The sequence below is a fragment of the Leptosomus discolor genome, chromosome 2, assembly GCF_034619465.1.
Source record: "Leptosomus discolor isolate bLepDis1 chromosome 2, bLepDis1.hap2, whole genome shotgun sequence".
NCBI classification, from domain to species: Eukaryota; Metazoa; Chordata; class Aves; order Leptosomiformes; family Leptosomidae; genus Leptosomus; species Leptosomus discolor.
This window is the reverse complement of record NC_141392.1, coordinates 14,928,081-14,943,042: the sequence shown is the minus strand read 5'-3', so window position 1 is coordinate 14,943,042 and position 14,962 is coordinate 14,928,081. Positions and strand designations below refer to the sequence as shown.

At 40.2% G+C, this 14,962-nt stretch overlaps 1 protein-coding gene across 4 annotated transcripts in view; it reads left to right on the top strand.

The window, feature by feature from the left end:
- EPRS1 (glutamyl-prolyl-tRNA synthetase 1) overlaps positions 1 to 4,167 on the top strand; it is a 39,886-nt gene extending 35,719 nt beyond the window's left edge. For all 4 annotated transcript variants that reach the window (XM_086461887.1, XM_086461884.1, XM_086461885.1 and 1 more), the window contains 3 exons: positions 59 to 137; positions 3,459 to 3,523; positions 3,800 to 4,167. In XM_086461887.1, coding sequence (XP_086318013.1) covers positions 59 to 137; positions 3,459 to 3,523; positions 3,800 to 3,950 — 295 coding nt within the window. In that variant the 3' untranslated portion in view covers positions 3,951 to 4,167. The remainder of the gene's footprint in view (positions 1 to 58; positions 138 to 3,458; positions 3,524 to 3,799) is intronic.
- The last annotated feature ends 10,795 nt before the right edge of the window (positions 4,168 to 14,962 follow it).

The window sequence follows — 14,962 nt, the reverse complement described above, 5'->3', positions numbered from 1 at the left end:
AATCTGCCCTGACCAAATTTTTTTTTTTTTTTTTTTTTTTTTAATTTCCTTTTGTTAGAGCTTCCGAGGACCTAAAAAGTCATATGGTGGTGGCCAATACTATGGAGGACTTTCAGAAAGAGCTTGATTCAGGAAAGGTAAGGAAATTTACTTCATTCTATCCGGTAAGTGTGTGTACTTCGCATACTTTCTGTCCCTTACAAATAATAAGGGGCTAGAAATTTCACAGCTTACATATAAATACTGTTCTGGTTTTTATGGAACTCTCCCCTCACAAGCAGATGAAGCCTCTCCTGTAGAGCTGCACAAAAATAAATGAGCTTTCCCGAAATTTGTGATACATGTTGCTTTTTTCTTTTGCTAAAATACTGTATTTACTAAATATGGTGTTTCAAACTAGTGCCAGAAGTGACAGGGTATCTTGGAGTGACTTACAATGCTGCAGTTTGGTAATTTGCTTTAAAGTGTTACATTTTTATCAGAAAGTGCTTTTCAGAGAGGTTAATGTAAATATTCTGTTCAGGTTAAGATAAACGTACTGTCATTATTCTAATGGAAACAATGAAAAGTACTTGTCAAATCTCATAATGGGTCCAAGTAAGAGTTTAAAGTACATGCTATTTGCGTCAAAGAAGTTTTACCTTGATGACCTGAGTAGAAGCCGTTGGGTTCATTGAGAATTACTGCAAGTCAGATGGTAAGAGTAGTCCATAATGTGGACGTTTGAGCTCTACTGATCTAGAGATCTGTGAAAAATTTAAAGTTCTGGCAAAGTATTTTAAGTTTAGATGAGAGATAAAATCTTCAGTAGAGAACTGAGCTGCTGCTTCTATTTCAGAGATCCACCGACAGAAGTTCTTAACCCTGAAGTTCTGTCACAAACCTCAGCTTGTGAAATTGTTCATGTATTTCAATTAACGTATTCAGGTAGTAGGAACCCCAGGATCAATCATTAAGGCTGTATATTTTGTGAAGAGAGATCAGGGGGTTTATGTGTTCCAATTAGATCTCTGAAAATTTCAAAATTTCTGATGGAAAATGAACCAGTGCCAAGAATTCATAGTACTTATGTTAACTTCAAAAATAGTTTTAAGTTATTCTTGGTTAGGCTTGACCTTCCATCACACTCTTTTCTTGCATTTCTGTTGCACTTAGATTAAATTTATGACAAGATATAAAGGAATAATCATGGACTTCAGAAGAGGGACTGATTTAGCATGCTGAGGAAGTTGAGAATATAGTTTTCAGACATTCTGTGCATAGGTGCTGTAATAGTAGTACTGCCTTATTTTCCTCTGCAAAACTAAATACAAATGTAAACCAGTCTGTTTCCAAACATTTTTGGGCTCTTCCTGTTGAATTCAAAGTATCATTTCCTTGGTGCAAATGTCACTAAAGCATCTGATGATTCTGGTGGTAGATTTGAAAGCCAAAAATCTTTAGTCTCTGCCTAACAGTGTTGTGCTCTGCATAGATGTTCAGCTAGTACTACTGCTCTCACATACGGTGATTTCAAGATGTGCCATGATGTATCTTTCACTTCTGAATTAAACAAGCACTCTGAAACTATGCTGGACTGTCTTCAAGACAGAGAAACAGTTGAGGAAGACACAGGGTCTTAGAAAACCTTGAGAGATGCAGTGAACTTGTATGTAAAAATAAACTGAAATGAAGAGTCAGGCTCATTCCAAGAGCAGGAAAGGAATGTGAAGCTAATTCTGTATTTGTACATGCACATAAATTATTATCCTTTAATTTTGATGCAATGTTATAGAACATCCTTTCTTCTCCTACTGCAGAGGTTCCAGGTGATACCCTCTGCCTGTGGAGAGGGTAAAATGCTGGTCTTCGATGTCCAGCACTCGCTGTTGTGTACAGCTAGGCTCTACAGAAGTCCATTAAATTCTTCATGTTATGTTTAGAACTGTAATATAATCTAGTTTATAATGTAGTTAAACTTGGAAATGTGAACAAGTATTTTTGCATTCCAAGTTGGATACTTGCACCAATTTGGTACTTAAGTTACATAAGTTTATTATAGTTGGCATGCCTGAACTGAAAAAAATGCGGTACATCATTTTATGACCATTTCACTCTCTACCTACATATGTTGTATGGACAGAATTTTATGGCATATGTATTCTGTAATTTCTTGAAAGTACACTATGTTAGCACTGACTACTGTTTAGGAAGAAAATGTGTAAGCTGAAGTACACCTGCCTAATTCCTGTTACTGTTTTCCCCTTACTATAACTGCAGTGCGGACTGTAAGCCCTTTAAAAATGCAGACTGCTTCTGTGTTCTTTTAAGTTGCGTGCAAAGGTTGTTGAAACTCTTAAGAATAATTGCACAGGTATTTAAACAAAGTCTCATTTAACTAACAAAATAGTTCTGTCTTTCAGTTGCAAGAAAGTGAAGCTGTAAAGCGAAAAGCCAATAAAAGGATGTTCCAGTTCAAAGAAATTGAGAATTTTGCACTAAGAATGTAAAGTTGGTGAAACAAAGCCACAGATGAGCAAACCTTATTCATAGAATAGAACAGAATCAGGACGGAAATAGGATAGAATTAAAATGACTGTGAAGGCTGAATTTAGTAGCTGTTGTTGCCCTTAGCTATTAGCATTACACGACTGTTCAAGTGTTGTAGGGGTTGTCTTTTTAACAGGATTCCTACTTTTTAGTACTAAACAGAATTTTCACTGTGAAAGTCCATTAAAAATTAAAAAATCAGAAAAATGGAATATAAAACTTAGGAAAAGAGATTTGCTGCAATAGCTAAGAGTAGTATTGAGCAGTACCTACGAGATTATCATTTCACCTTTACTTTCTGAATTTGCTTCGGTTAAGCTAACTGAAGGAAATGGCAGTAAAATACACACCATTTCCCCGTACCCCCAGGAAGAATGTGCGGATGACAATTCTGTTTTCTTAAAATATGTATGTCTTGTCTTGTTCGAAAAATATGAACATTCATAGTAATGGAATTAAAATGGGAACTTCATTAGGATGGCACTGTCTTGCATTGTGTAAGCAAGCATTTGTTCTGCAGTTTCAAAGTTTTAAACTTTTCCTGAAAAACAGAGTATTTCAGGAGAAAACATTTATATTTTTATTTATAAATATAAAAATAGGATATAAAAATAATATATAAAAATATATATTCATACTTTCCACAGAAGGAAGATATATTGGGGTAAAAGAAAAATAAAATCAGCACCCTGACTTGATTTAAATGCTGCTTTGTGTTTGTGTTGGTTTTTCCATGCTGCGCTATGCAGGGATGACTGTGCTTAACTCTCTGATGAGAAAGAGCTATTAAAATTTAATTGTAGCAATTGGAACTTTCCCCACTTTGAGTATATATGAGATCTTAAGGTTTAGGAATCTTCCAGAGACAAGGATGGTTTTTTCAGATGTATAACTGTTGGTTTTCTTTCTTTCACCCCACCCCACCCCAGATTGTACAAATCCCTTTTTGTGGGGAAATTGACTGCGAGGATTGGATCAAGAAGACCACTACCAGGTAAAACGTGACTGAACTGGAGAGTATCTACCACGATCAAAATCAGACTGTTTTGAATATAAAACAGGAATGTAAGATGCCTCGGGGTATAATGCTGATGTACAGTCCTCACCCTGGACTCTTGCTGTTGTGCATAATTTAATATATTTACTCCCCTAGTTCTGAAACTTTCAAACTAATTAGTGTGCTTTTGAGATTTTATGTATAATACACTTTATTGCACCTTTATATTTAACTAAGAGTACATATTTATGTGTGAGTATGCTTTTATTTCAGGGATCAAGATCTTGAGCCTGGTGCCCCTTCCATGGGAGCAAAAAGCCTCTGCATACCTTTTCAGCCTCTCCATGAACTACAGCGTGGGGCAAGATGTGTCTGCGGCAAAAACCCTGCCAAGTTTTACACCCTATTTGGTCGTAGTTACTAAATTACTAGTGAACACACCTTCTCCTTTATCTGTGAATTGAACTTTTTTTAACAGACTGAATTAGCCCCCCAAACTTAATCAGTTTTGCGACTTTTTAAATGATTCAAAAAACAAAGCCATAAACCATAAAACCCCCCTGCCATTGTCTTAGGCTAGCAGTAATTCATAGACTTTTCTGTAAACATCTCTAATAATAAACATGTATTGTGAGCTGTAATATGCGTTGGTTGTTTTTTTCTGTGTTGTTCCATGAGGAGTATAGGTATCCTTTGCTCATGTCTTTCTTCTGTTTTGCTGCATATATTTTCTTGTACATTGAGAAAATGCCTGAAAGATTGGAGAGAATGTCATAAACACTCTACAGTACAGTTTAGCGTGCTGACATAAACTTTATAGATAAAACATCTTTTAATTTTGCCTTCGAATTTTTCAATTTTCAGTACAGACTTGGTGCTAACTTCTAGGCATGGTAAATGCTGCCCTTTCTGAAAACTCCCTCTGGAGCCAGGTGTTTCAAGGAATATTTTCTCCCTCTCATAAAACAAGTTTGAAAGGCTGTCTTAGATTAAATGCCACATTTTTAGCAAGATGCAGGTGAATGCCATTTCTTGCAGATATTTTGCAAAGCCCTGTTTTTCACAGAAGAGTGCAAAAATGATTAAATATTTCAGATCAGCTTGCTCAGAGTGCTTGAGCACTTGGAAATTCTCTGTAATATTCCTTGGATGATGGTTAGTCCTGAAGGGTTTGCTTCCGTTGCATCTTAAAATCATCTGTCTTGCATTCTTCTGTCTAGGGGTTTTCTCACTATATAGACAAAGTCTCAGGGGTAGTAATGAGCAAAAGATTTGGGGTATGATAAGTCAGTGCATGCATTCATCTTTCCTTTTCAGCTGACATACCAGAAGTGTGGCCCTGAGGTTTTTCTATCCTGGTATGCTGTCTCTTAACACTGACTGGAATTCTACTTTGAGACAGAGCATAAGTAGTAATACCAGAGTGATGTTTTCCCAGCCTCAAGTGATGAGTGACTAAGACTAGTCTTCAGAGGTATTGCCTGCTGCAGAGTGCTCAATGCTGGGGGAAGGGGAAAGGCAGTTACCAGCAGCTTCGGTGTCCTCAGGCATAAGAGACAGGAGTGTGCCAAGATCTTTTGACACAGCAGAAGAGATTATTAAGAGTAGATGAGCACTTTCAGCTCCCATCAAAACACTCTACACAACCGGTATTTTAGAAATGAGATGTGGAAGCTGTTAATAGCGCAGGACAAAGGATAGGCAAAACTAAATGCGGTCTCTACCACTGCTGCAACCTTATCGGTTTGAACAAATAGCCAACCTTCAACCAGTTGACTGGATCAAATTCATGAGTAAACATGTTGACAGCGCTGTTCTTAGAAATGAGTTGCTCTCGACCTACAAATGGGTTTGTCTGAAGCCGGAGATTTCACGGAAGGCCGGCCTTTTTTTTTTTTTTTTTTTTTTTTTTTTTTTCCCCCCCTTTCTTTTCCCCAGCATGTTTCTTCCTGTTTGTAGTAGAGCTTGAAGTGTCTGGAATGTGGATGACTCACCTGCAGATCTCTCTGTGGTGATCTTCCATGGAGAGATTATTGCCTGCCTGGGAGAGACAAGTCAAGTATCCTTCCACCAGAAGCACAGTCTGAGCTATCTGTAAAGCACTGTAGAAACAGCTGTACTCTGTACAATTGTACTGGTATGAAAACTTTCAGACTCTTAGTACATTGTGTCTGTTAAAAAATAAGTATATGAATCAGAATAACACACTACACTTTTTTAAATGATACTACTTTGTGTTTATAATAGAACTGCAAATCTCTTAGTGTTCCTTAGTTATTCTAGTTGTATACTGATAAATTTGGGTTAAATAGCATAGTAAGGAGGGATGTAGGGAACTGCCTTAATGTGGTGCTGCTCCTTATTGACAAAATAGAGCACAGTTGAGCATTTTAGCTCTACTGCAAAGGGAATGCTTCATTTAGCTCCAGCTCTTGTTACGTTAATTGAAACCTTGTGTGAGGCAGGACTTTTGAGATCTCTGAAGTTCGATCTTGGTGTGTTCTCATTGAAAGGAGAAAAAACTCTTGGAAAAAATTCTCACTTTTCATGCCCTGCAGTTCGGATAATAAGTAATTGAACGTTACTGTAATACAAGATGGAAGAAAACAACATAGAAATAGCTGGAATAGAAGTAGTGACAGAGGTGGGAGATGATGAAGAGGAAGAAGAGCAAGTACCGGTTTCAATGTTGTAATTAGTTCTACTAATTCACCCTAACAGGGTTAGTGGTGTTCTTAAAATGGGGGTGGGGAAGGGAAACCCTCAAGAGTTGCAGCTGCAGTGTGTAGGTAGACAAATGACCAAATGTTAAAAATTACATCTGTTGGCAGGCAAGGCTTCTAACAAACTGGACTTTAAACATAAATATTTTGGCAGTTGAAACTGTGAGCAAAGAAATAAATGAAAATTGCGGGTGGGTGTTTGAGTTTTTAACCTAAAGTTAATTCACCTTGGGAAGTCTAAGGCCAACAGGGACAGTTGGTCAGCTCAGGTTATCAGTATTACTATCTTATCTCTCTATAGCTGTACTGCATGTAACTTACTTCCGTTTTACTTTGTAACTAACTGTGTGTATATATGTACACAGATGGGCATTTCAAACAAAAACTGGATCATAAACTTTTCAAGGAAGGCACCTGGTCTTATCATCCATATTGCCTAGTATGCTATTAGCAGCTAGATTTCCTTCACAGTTGTGACTGTGCATAAACTATGCGTACACTCAAGAGCTCAACGGGTACTACAATGAGTGACAAAAGAAGTTACTGCGTCAGGTTCTTGCTCTGTTCCAGAGACATCACCAAGTACCAGCTAGAACTTCTGCAGCTCTCACTTCCCCCTTAACTTCTGGTTGTGCTTTCCCCAAATCTGACTCTTCCTTGCAAGCATATGAGGATTACTTTGGGATTTTGAGATAGGCAGGGTTTTCTAAATGGGAAATAAACCATAAGTTTTGGGTTTATTTTTAAGGCTCAGCTTCCATGTCTCCTGGCTGCATATTTAGAAAATGGCCTCCAACTTTGGTCCATTCTATATGTTAAAATGCGCCAAAAGTACAAGCAGCTGAGAGTTCTATGATGCTAAAATGGAAGATCAATTCAGTTGTCTTTGAAACTTGCTCTATGGACAACATGTTCAATGACACTTGCAGGCAGTTCATGTTTACCATGTTCTTAAAAATAATGTCCACCCAACATGGATTTCAAATGCCTTCTTCCACAGGCATGTAGTAGTATTTTCTCAGTACTAAAGTTGCTGGCAACAGAAATGGCTGAAATGGACATCAGAGGAGAGTTTTATGCTCTTTTGCCTTCTCTAACTCTTTAAAATTCTGAGCCACCTTCTTATGCTCTCCTGTCTGGGCCTTATTCAGTTTTTTAGGACAGTACCATGAGGTAAAGTAGCAAGTGCTGGTGCTCTCGGTAGTCTCCCTTGGTTTATTTTTGGTTTAGTAGAATCACAGAATGGTAGGGGTTGGAAGGGATCTCTGGAGATCATTTAGTCTGACCCCCCTGCTACTACAGCAGGTTGCACAGGACTGCATCTAGGCAGGTTTTGAATATCTCCAGGGAAGGAGACTCCACAGCCTCCCTGGGCAGCCTGTTCCAGTGCTCTGTCACCCTCAGAGTAAAGAAGTTTTTCCTCATGTTAAGGCGGAACTTCCTTGCTCCAGTTTGTGCCCATTGCCCCTTGTCCTGTTGCTGGGCACCACTGAAAAGAGCCTGGCCCCATCCTCTTGACTCCCACCCTTTTATAAGATATTTATAAGCATTGATAAGGTCCCCTCTCAGCCTTCTCCAGGCTAAACAGACCCAGGTCTCTCAGCCTTTCCTCATAAGAGAGATGCTTCAGTCCCCTAATCATCTTTGTTGCCCTCCGCTGCTGGACTCTCTCAAGTAGTTCCTTTTCTCTCTTGAACTGCGGGGGCCCAGAACTGGACACAGTACTCCAGATGTGGCCTCACCAGGGCAGAGGGGAAGAATAACCTCCCTTGACCTGCTGGCCACGCTTTTCTTAATGCACTCCAGGATACCATTGGCCTTGTTGGCCATGAGGGGACATTGGTGGCTCATGGTTAACTTGCTGCCCACCAGGACTCCCAGGTCCTTCACAGAACTGCTCTCCAGCAGGTTAGCCCCCAGGGGTTATATATGGGGTTATTCCTCCCCAGGTGCAGGACCCTACACTTGCCCTTATTGAACATCATTAGGTTCCTCTCTGCCCAACTCTCCAGCCTGTCGAGGTCTCACAGAATGGCAGCACAGCCTTCTGGAGTGTCAGCCACTCCTAGTTTTGTATTTAAAAAAAAGCCTCCTGAGGGTGGAACCCCTACAGGACTGGTGCCTTCACGGGACAAATCTTGCTAAGGCTGCCCTTTAAACTGATTTATTGCTTTACTGCTTCCTATAAAAGTGGCTCCTGCATGTGAGCAGCACTGACAGGTGAAGGGCAGAATCGCAGGCAGTGAGTTGCTCCTCTCCCACCTCTGTCTTGCAGAACCTCAGAGGAAGGGGAAGAGAGCAGCAGAAATGGGCCGCTACTCGGGCAGGAGCAGCAGGCTCATTCTCATGTGCGTGGTGAGCCTTGTGCTTTTTGCTGTTGAGATCTCAGTAGCCTACATTGGCAATTCTCTTTCCTTAGCTTCAGATGCCTTTGCCGTTCTCTCTCATTTCATCTCCATGCTCATCGGTTTGTGTGGTGTTAGGTTCAGTCGCATCAAATGGCATAAGGCTAACACTTTTGGCTTCAGCCGGGCAGACGTTCTGGGAGCTTTTGGCAACTCTGTTTTTGCCACTGCTCTGATGTTTAGCATCCTTGTTGAGGCAATCAAGAGGTTTCTCAATCCTCAGAAGACTGAGAAAGCACTGCTCGTCCTCATTGTCGGGATTACAGGTCTGTTCTTCAATGTGTTCAACTATGTTATCTTCATGGACTGCTGTTACTGTCATGCACCCCAAGGAGACACTGAAACAGGTAAATAACCTAATGTGGTTGCTCAACGTTCCCAGCCCTCTACGCTTCTGCTTAATGACTTTTCTAGAGACTATTTATTGCTTCTCTGAGATGGCAAGTAAAACCTTGAGTTTTCTTCATTCTTTTGTTAGCAAGGGTAATGGATTTTATGCCTGAACTCATACGTGTTTCCAGCTATCATCACATGTGTTTCTCAGTAAGTAATGTCTAAGTAGTGTATGCATTGACTTTCTAAAGTTTACAGTGATTTATAAGAGACATTTTCTCCCTAATCTGGCTGGCCAAACATGGGACAAAGTGTACTACCACCTTAAGGAGATACTTATTAGGAAATAGCTAATCCTGCGATACCAATCATCGACAATATCTATGCTTTTGTAATTCGGCTGTAATTTTTGTCTAGGGTGTGGTTATCTTTTGAGAAGTGTTCACAGTTTGTGTGAGACAAAAGAACAGGTAAAGGCAAAAGGAGACTCTCGGCCTTCCTTAACTTGGGGGTAAAAACTGTTTTGAAAGTATTTGGATGCTGACTGAAAAACCTGTGAATACAGAGCTGAAGTATTTTTTCCTGATGTTTGTTAGCTTGTGCTTGGGAAAGCGTGCCGGGGAGAAACAGGGATACTCTGCTACAGGAGGTTCTGTTGAGTGCACAGATTATTTTTCTTAGTTTAGGATTTTCAAATTTCTACATTTGGGAGGAGGGATGGGGACCGCTTTTTATATTCCTGCAGAAACTATCTCACTTCATTTGACATAAGATACATACATGTGAGTTCTCTTTTTCTCTCTCTGTACATATATATATATATATACACATACAAACATATTTCTTAAAAATAGAAATATTTGAGTTGGGATAGGAACCAGACATTTGCAAAGTGTTCACTGGACAGCCTGGGGGGAAAGCTGAGAGACCCGTCTAATAAAGCAGCTGCTGTTAAGTACTGCTCTAGGTGAGGTAGGGTAAGCCTTGTATTTTACTTTGAGGCTTGACAGGGCTTTGGAGCTAGAAATTAAAAGTGTGTTAGTTTACATTTCAGTGTTTAATGTGTTTTCTGTAGGACTTAAAGTGGAAAATATTTCTGTTCATTATTAAAGGTACCTCTGCACAATATTGAAGCTTTAACTTTACGGGTGTGTAACACTAAAACCAGATGCACCTCTTATTTTGCTGCCTGTTCGTTTAGATGCCCAACTGTTTAAAATTTGAACTGCTCTTAGCGGTACATAATTAGCAGGGGGATTTAATGGGCTTTTACGTTAGGAACTGTCAGCAATTCCTGACAAAGTCTTTGTTTCTGATGGCTTCTTGGAAGACAGCTTCCAAAATTGTGCCTCTGGGTGAAGCCAGGGAGGAGGAACGCATCAGCACTTAAAATCAAAGGTGGAGTGTGTCAGGTAATTAGGGAATTAACTGAAATTAATGGCAATTGTGTAGGTAAATGCCATTCTCACTGAATTTCCAGGATCCTACTCCTAACAACTCTCTGGGACAATACAGCCATCCCTCTCCTTCCAACTGATGTCCAAATACCTGGCAGCTCCACTTTGCTTTTAACTGAATTTCAGTTGCATGAGGCAGGGATGAATTGTGTACCATCCTGTAAACACAGTGTGTAGATTTGTCGGCTGTTTTACCTCTTTATTTCTGGTATGGTGAATCTTCTCTGCTTGTGGTAGTGCTTACAGGCAAGGCAATGCCATTTTATACTGTAGAGGGAATGCTCCTTTCTTCTGGACTTGATTTTATAAGCCTCACTTATGTAAAATTTCACATTTATTCTAACTCTCTCTGTGTTCAACCTGAGTGGGATTTTTATTACACTTCTTTTAAAAGAAATGTTATTCCCCAAATAGCTGTACTCTGAAAAGTACACATATGCTTTATATATGTTTTATATATATATATTAAAAAACATGAAAAAAGAGGGATTCCATCTCTCTCATCCTCCCTTATATGAGGAAAAGTTACTCTTTCCTGGAGATGGAAGTCAAGGCAAATTTTCTAGTGCATCAGCGCCACTAGCAGAAATTCAAGTAGGTGGACATGGTCTCTGAATCCTGCTGGCACAATCTAGCTGTCCACAGGCAATGCCCTCGGTGACACCTGGGCAATCTCTTGACATCAGTGAGGGTTTGCTTGGAGGGCAAAGGTTTGTAGAGCAAACCTTAGGCTTTCTGGGGCAGAGGGAGAGCTGCCTTCAAATCTCTGCTCCCCAAGTAGAGAATGGATTGAAACAGCCCTCTCCTCTCTTGTATGTGATTGTTTGCATCACTTTGAAAAATACAAAGCAAAAAATATATGAGCGGTTCAGTCGTCTAGTGCTGAATTGCAGGTGCTGAGGGCAGTGGGAACATCTAAATCCAGTGAAGCAAATTCTTCCATTTAGCATCACAATCACACCAGCCAACAGTTCATCTCATTCCTCCATTGCGTGGTCTACTGTCAGGGTTGCAAAAATTAGATGGCAGGTTTCCTGGATGCTGCTGACAGCAGGGGCAGAGTGAGCCATGCCTACAACAAGCACTGCTAGCCAGGTCTGAGACCCAGTGGCCACAGAGGGTGGTGTTCACAGGTGCCAACCCAGCTCTCCATCCTTTTCCCTTGTTCTGCTTCTGTACTCCTCGTTTAGCTCACTGCAACATCCACACTTCAAGATCTCATCTTACTACAAATATTCTTGTCGAGCAAGTACAAATGTGTTTCTCCAAGCTGCCATCCCTGCTTGCCCAGGCAGACCCAATTTCCCTCCTCCACCCATTGGCTGGGTTTGTTTTGCCTCTCTCCCTTTCCTCTGCTGTCCCTCCCCCTTCTCTGTTTTCTGATTCTTGCTACCCTTTTGCTCTCTGTCTGACTCCCTCAGTCTTCATCGACTGCTGTCCCCCTTTGCCTCTCTACCTCTGTAGATAGTCCAAATTCCCACCTGTCCCCTCTGCCAGCTGTAAGCACCCGTCTTTTCCCATCAGGTTAAATTAAGGTCTCTCTGCCCTCTAGGTCCATCTCTGCACTTGATTCAGACAGTGTAGCTCCCCACGACCAAGAGGAGAGGTCAGCAAGAGTACAGGGAGGACGTGCCCCTGTTCTTTCTTTTGATGCTGGCCCAGAGTAGCTATTGCAGGTATAAAATATTTCTACACTCTCTAAAGGAACGGCCGTGCAGAGGTACTTGGGCCAGCTGAGCCATCCACAGCAGCGTGGAGGGCAGCACAGACTAGTTATTTCTTTGACTTAAAATCCAGGAAATACTTGTTAAAATGTAGAAATATTAAAGCTTCCATAAGAAACTTTTGCCAAAAGTTAACATTCATAAAACGTTTTTCTTACTGTTGCTGTTGGAAATGACAGAGCAGCTTTAGCCAGAGTTTTCTGACAATTTTCAGGTCTTGTATCTTACGCAGAAAATTTTGGCACAAAAATTAAGCATACGGTAAAGTAATAAGAAACTTAAAAAAACACAGGCTCTTATAATAAATACCAGACAACTTTAATACTGGCCATAGTCTTTATAGTCAGTCATAAAAATCCAGAAGCTTGTTTTAGTGCACACAGAGATCAGCTTACTCTTGTTTGTGTAGTTCAGTGTAACTATCCCTTCTACTCATTTATATACAGTTTTAAACTCTTAGGGGGACCACAGTTTGAAAAGCACCGCATTAATCTGATTACAGTAATTCTCTGTTGTTTGTCTTGAGAAAGTGAATAAAGATTTAACATGGAGAAAACATTTGTCCTGTCATCTTATGAACTTTATGGGGTGTGGGGGGTTGGGGAGTGGGAAATGAAGAAGATGTCACACAGCCCAACACATCTGATACTGAACCACCCATAAAATGGCCCTAATCTTCTCATGAGAGACTTTATGGTCTTCGCATGGTTTGCAACTCATTAAATAAAACACGTTCTGTGTTAGCAGCCAAGTGGCTTGCTTTTATATTCTGGTAGGTGCAATTTAGCAGGCATGTGTGTGAGCTTTTCATGTGGTAACGCTGTTGGGTCTTGATTCTTCTATCTCACTGTGCACCAGCAGCCTGACACTCAGATAAGAGGTGGCATGTAAGCTAGCAGTCACATAAATGGAAAACACACCTTCTTTCTCCTCTGGGACCTTATGCAGAGTGAGTTGGTTTATTCGGAGGCTTGCTGTGGGGCATATATTTTTGTCCAGGCTTTTGTAAGTAGGAGATTTTGGGGGGTATACAAGTGTGAATGAAGAGAGGCACCAGCTTTAACTGGCTTGGTGTCTTGGGAAGGCTTTCCTGTTATAATATTCTGAACTCGATTTTTGCATCTGTTGTTGCAAACATACTGATCCCAGGGGAAGTAAGAACATTTATAGGCCAAAATAACTGGGTAAGTGGCTGCTTGACCCGTATATTAATGCCATAGACCTTCCCTAGTGAGCAGAAGTGTGCAGGTATTGAAAAGCAGGTGTATTTGTAGAGGCGTTCTCTGATTCAAAAGGCCAAACAATCTATACTGAAGGAGACAAAAGTGCTCTGGGGATTAGAGATCCAGAACAGATGACTTCCATTTCTTAGGCTGCCAGTGTGAAGAATTTAATGATCATTTAATTCACCTTCATTTAAGAAGAGAAAAATAAGTTCCCTGGTCTGAGCAGGTTTCTCTCTCAAATGCACTGCTGAAAGAGTGCCAGACTATGCCAGTCTGATGGTCTGGAGACCTTTTTAAGGAATAGAAAGGAACCCTGGGTGTAACACCTGTAACAACAAACCTCTGGCTTACTGTGCTTTTCACACCTGAAAAGCCTGAAATCTTTTCCTCAAGATCACCATTACTACCTCTATTTTACCTCTCTTTGGAGTGTATCTTCACCACCAGGTTGATACTACTTTTGCCTGAAAGCATCAACCCTTCAGTAAACACTTCATGCCAATTCATCGCCTGACTGCGTTCATAGACAGATGATTGTCGAATGTGCAGCACTGGAGTTTACCAACAGACAGTTGCTTCATTCACACAGTACATCCTCATCCTCACGGATTTATGCTGCCTGTGTAGTGCACTGCGGCATCCAACTCCTAAACGCTTGCCAACATAGTATGTGTAAATGAAGGGAAATATGCCTTATGCATTTATTTCCATAAATCCCAGAGGTGTGAGTGTGTTGGCATGCAGGCAACCAAAGCCTGCTCTAACCAAGTATTTACATTTTCTGGCTTTGATTTCTACAGCATTACTAGATGTGGTCCTCTTGAATGGAATAAAAAGGCCAAGAGGATCTCTCAAAGTAAATTTATGTGTTTATCAAATACCTAAGACCAAACACATACCTTTTCTGAAGGTCTTCTTTAGTTCAATAGTGTGCCAAATAATCCTCACCAAATTCTTACAAAGCTTTTCTGAGCAGCTACCCCAAAGGTAACCAGTTCTGTGTTAACTTACATTAGCTGGAGCTCTAATCCAAAGTCTTTCTTAAAGACAAGACAGATGGGAAGAGACTGTGAAAGTTTGATAAGCAACATGCTTCACTAAATTTTCTTCAGATCTGTTTCAAATGCTTTGTTCTCTTAAAAGAAACTTCAGAAGATGATCTAAAGGAGAGACATTTCACTTTCCCCAATTGTTTTCAATGAGAAAAATTTGCATTAAAACAAGTAAAAGCACATGTTTTGGGGCTACTTTTTGGCCAAAATGGAAAGTGTGGAACAAACATTTTAAGTCTATAAGTAAAGCAAGCAAGGCATCCCTGAATAGTTTATGCAACAGCATAAAGGTAAGATCAAGACTTCTGAACCTAGATTCCAACAGTTATTGTCACTGAACTTTGGGTAACTGCATTCACTCTCAACCTTGAACCAATTTCATAGTAAAGGCATAGACAGACTGAATTATACCACAGTATCTGTGGTAAGCAGTAAGGAAATAAAAGGACTGTAAGATAACTGAGTTCAAAGTCATAAACAGTTTCAATACAATAGAGTTTTTTAAGGCTGACATGT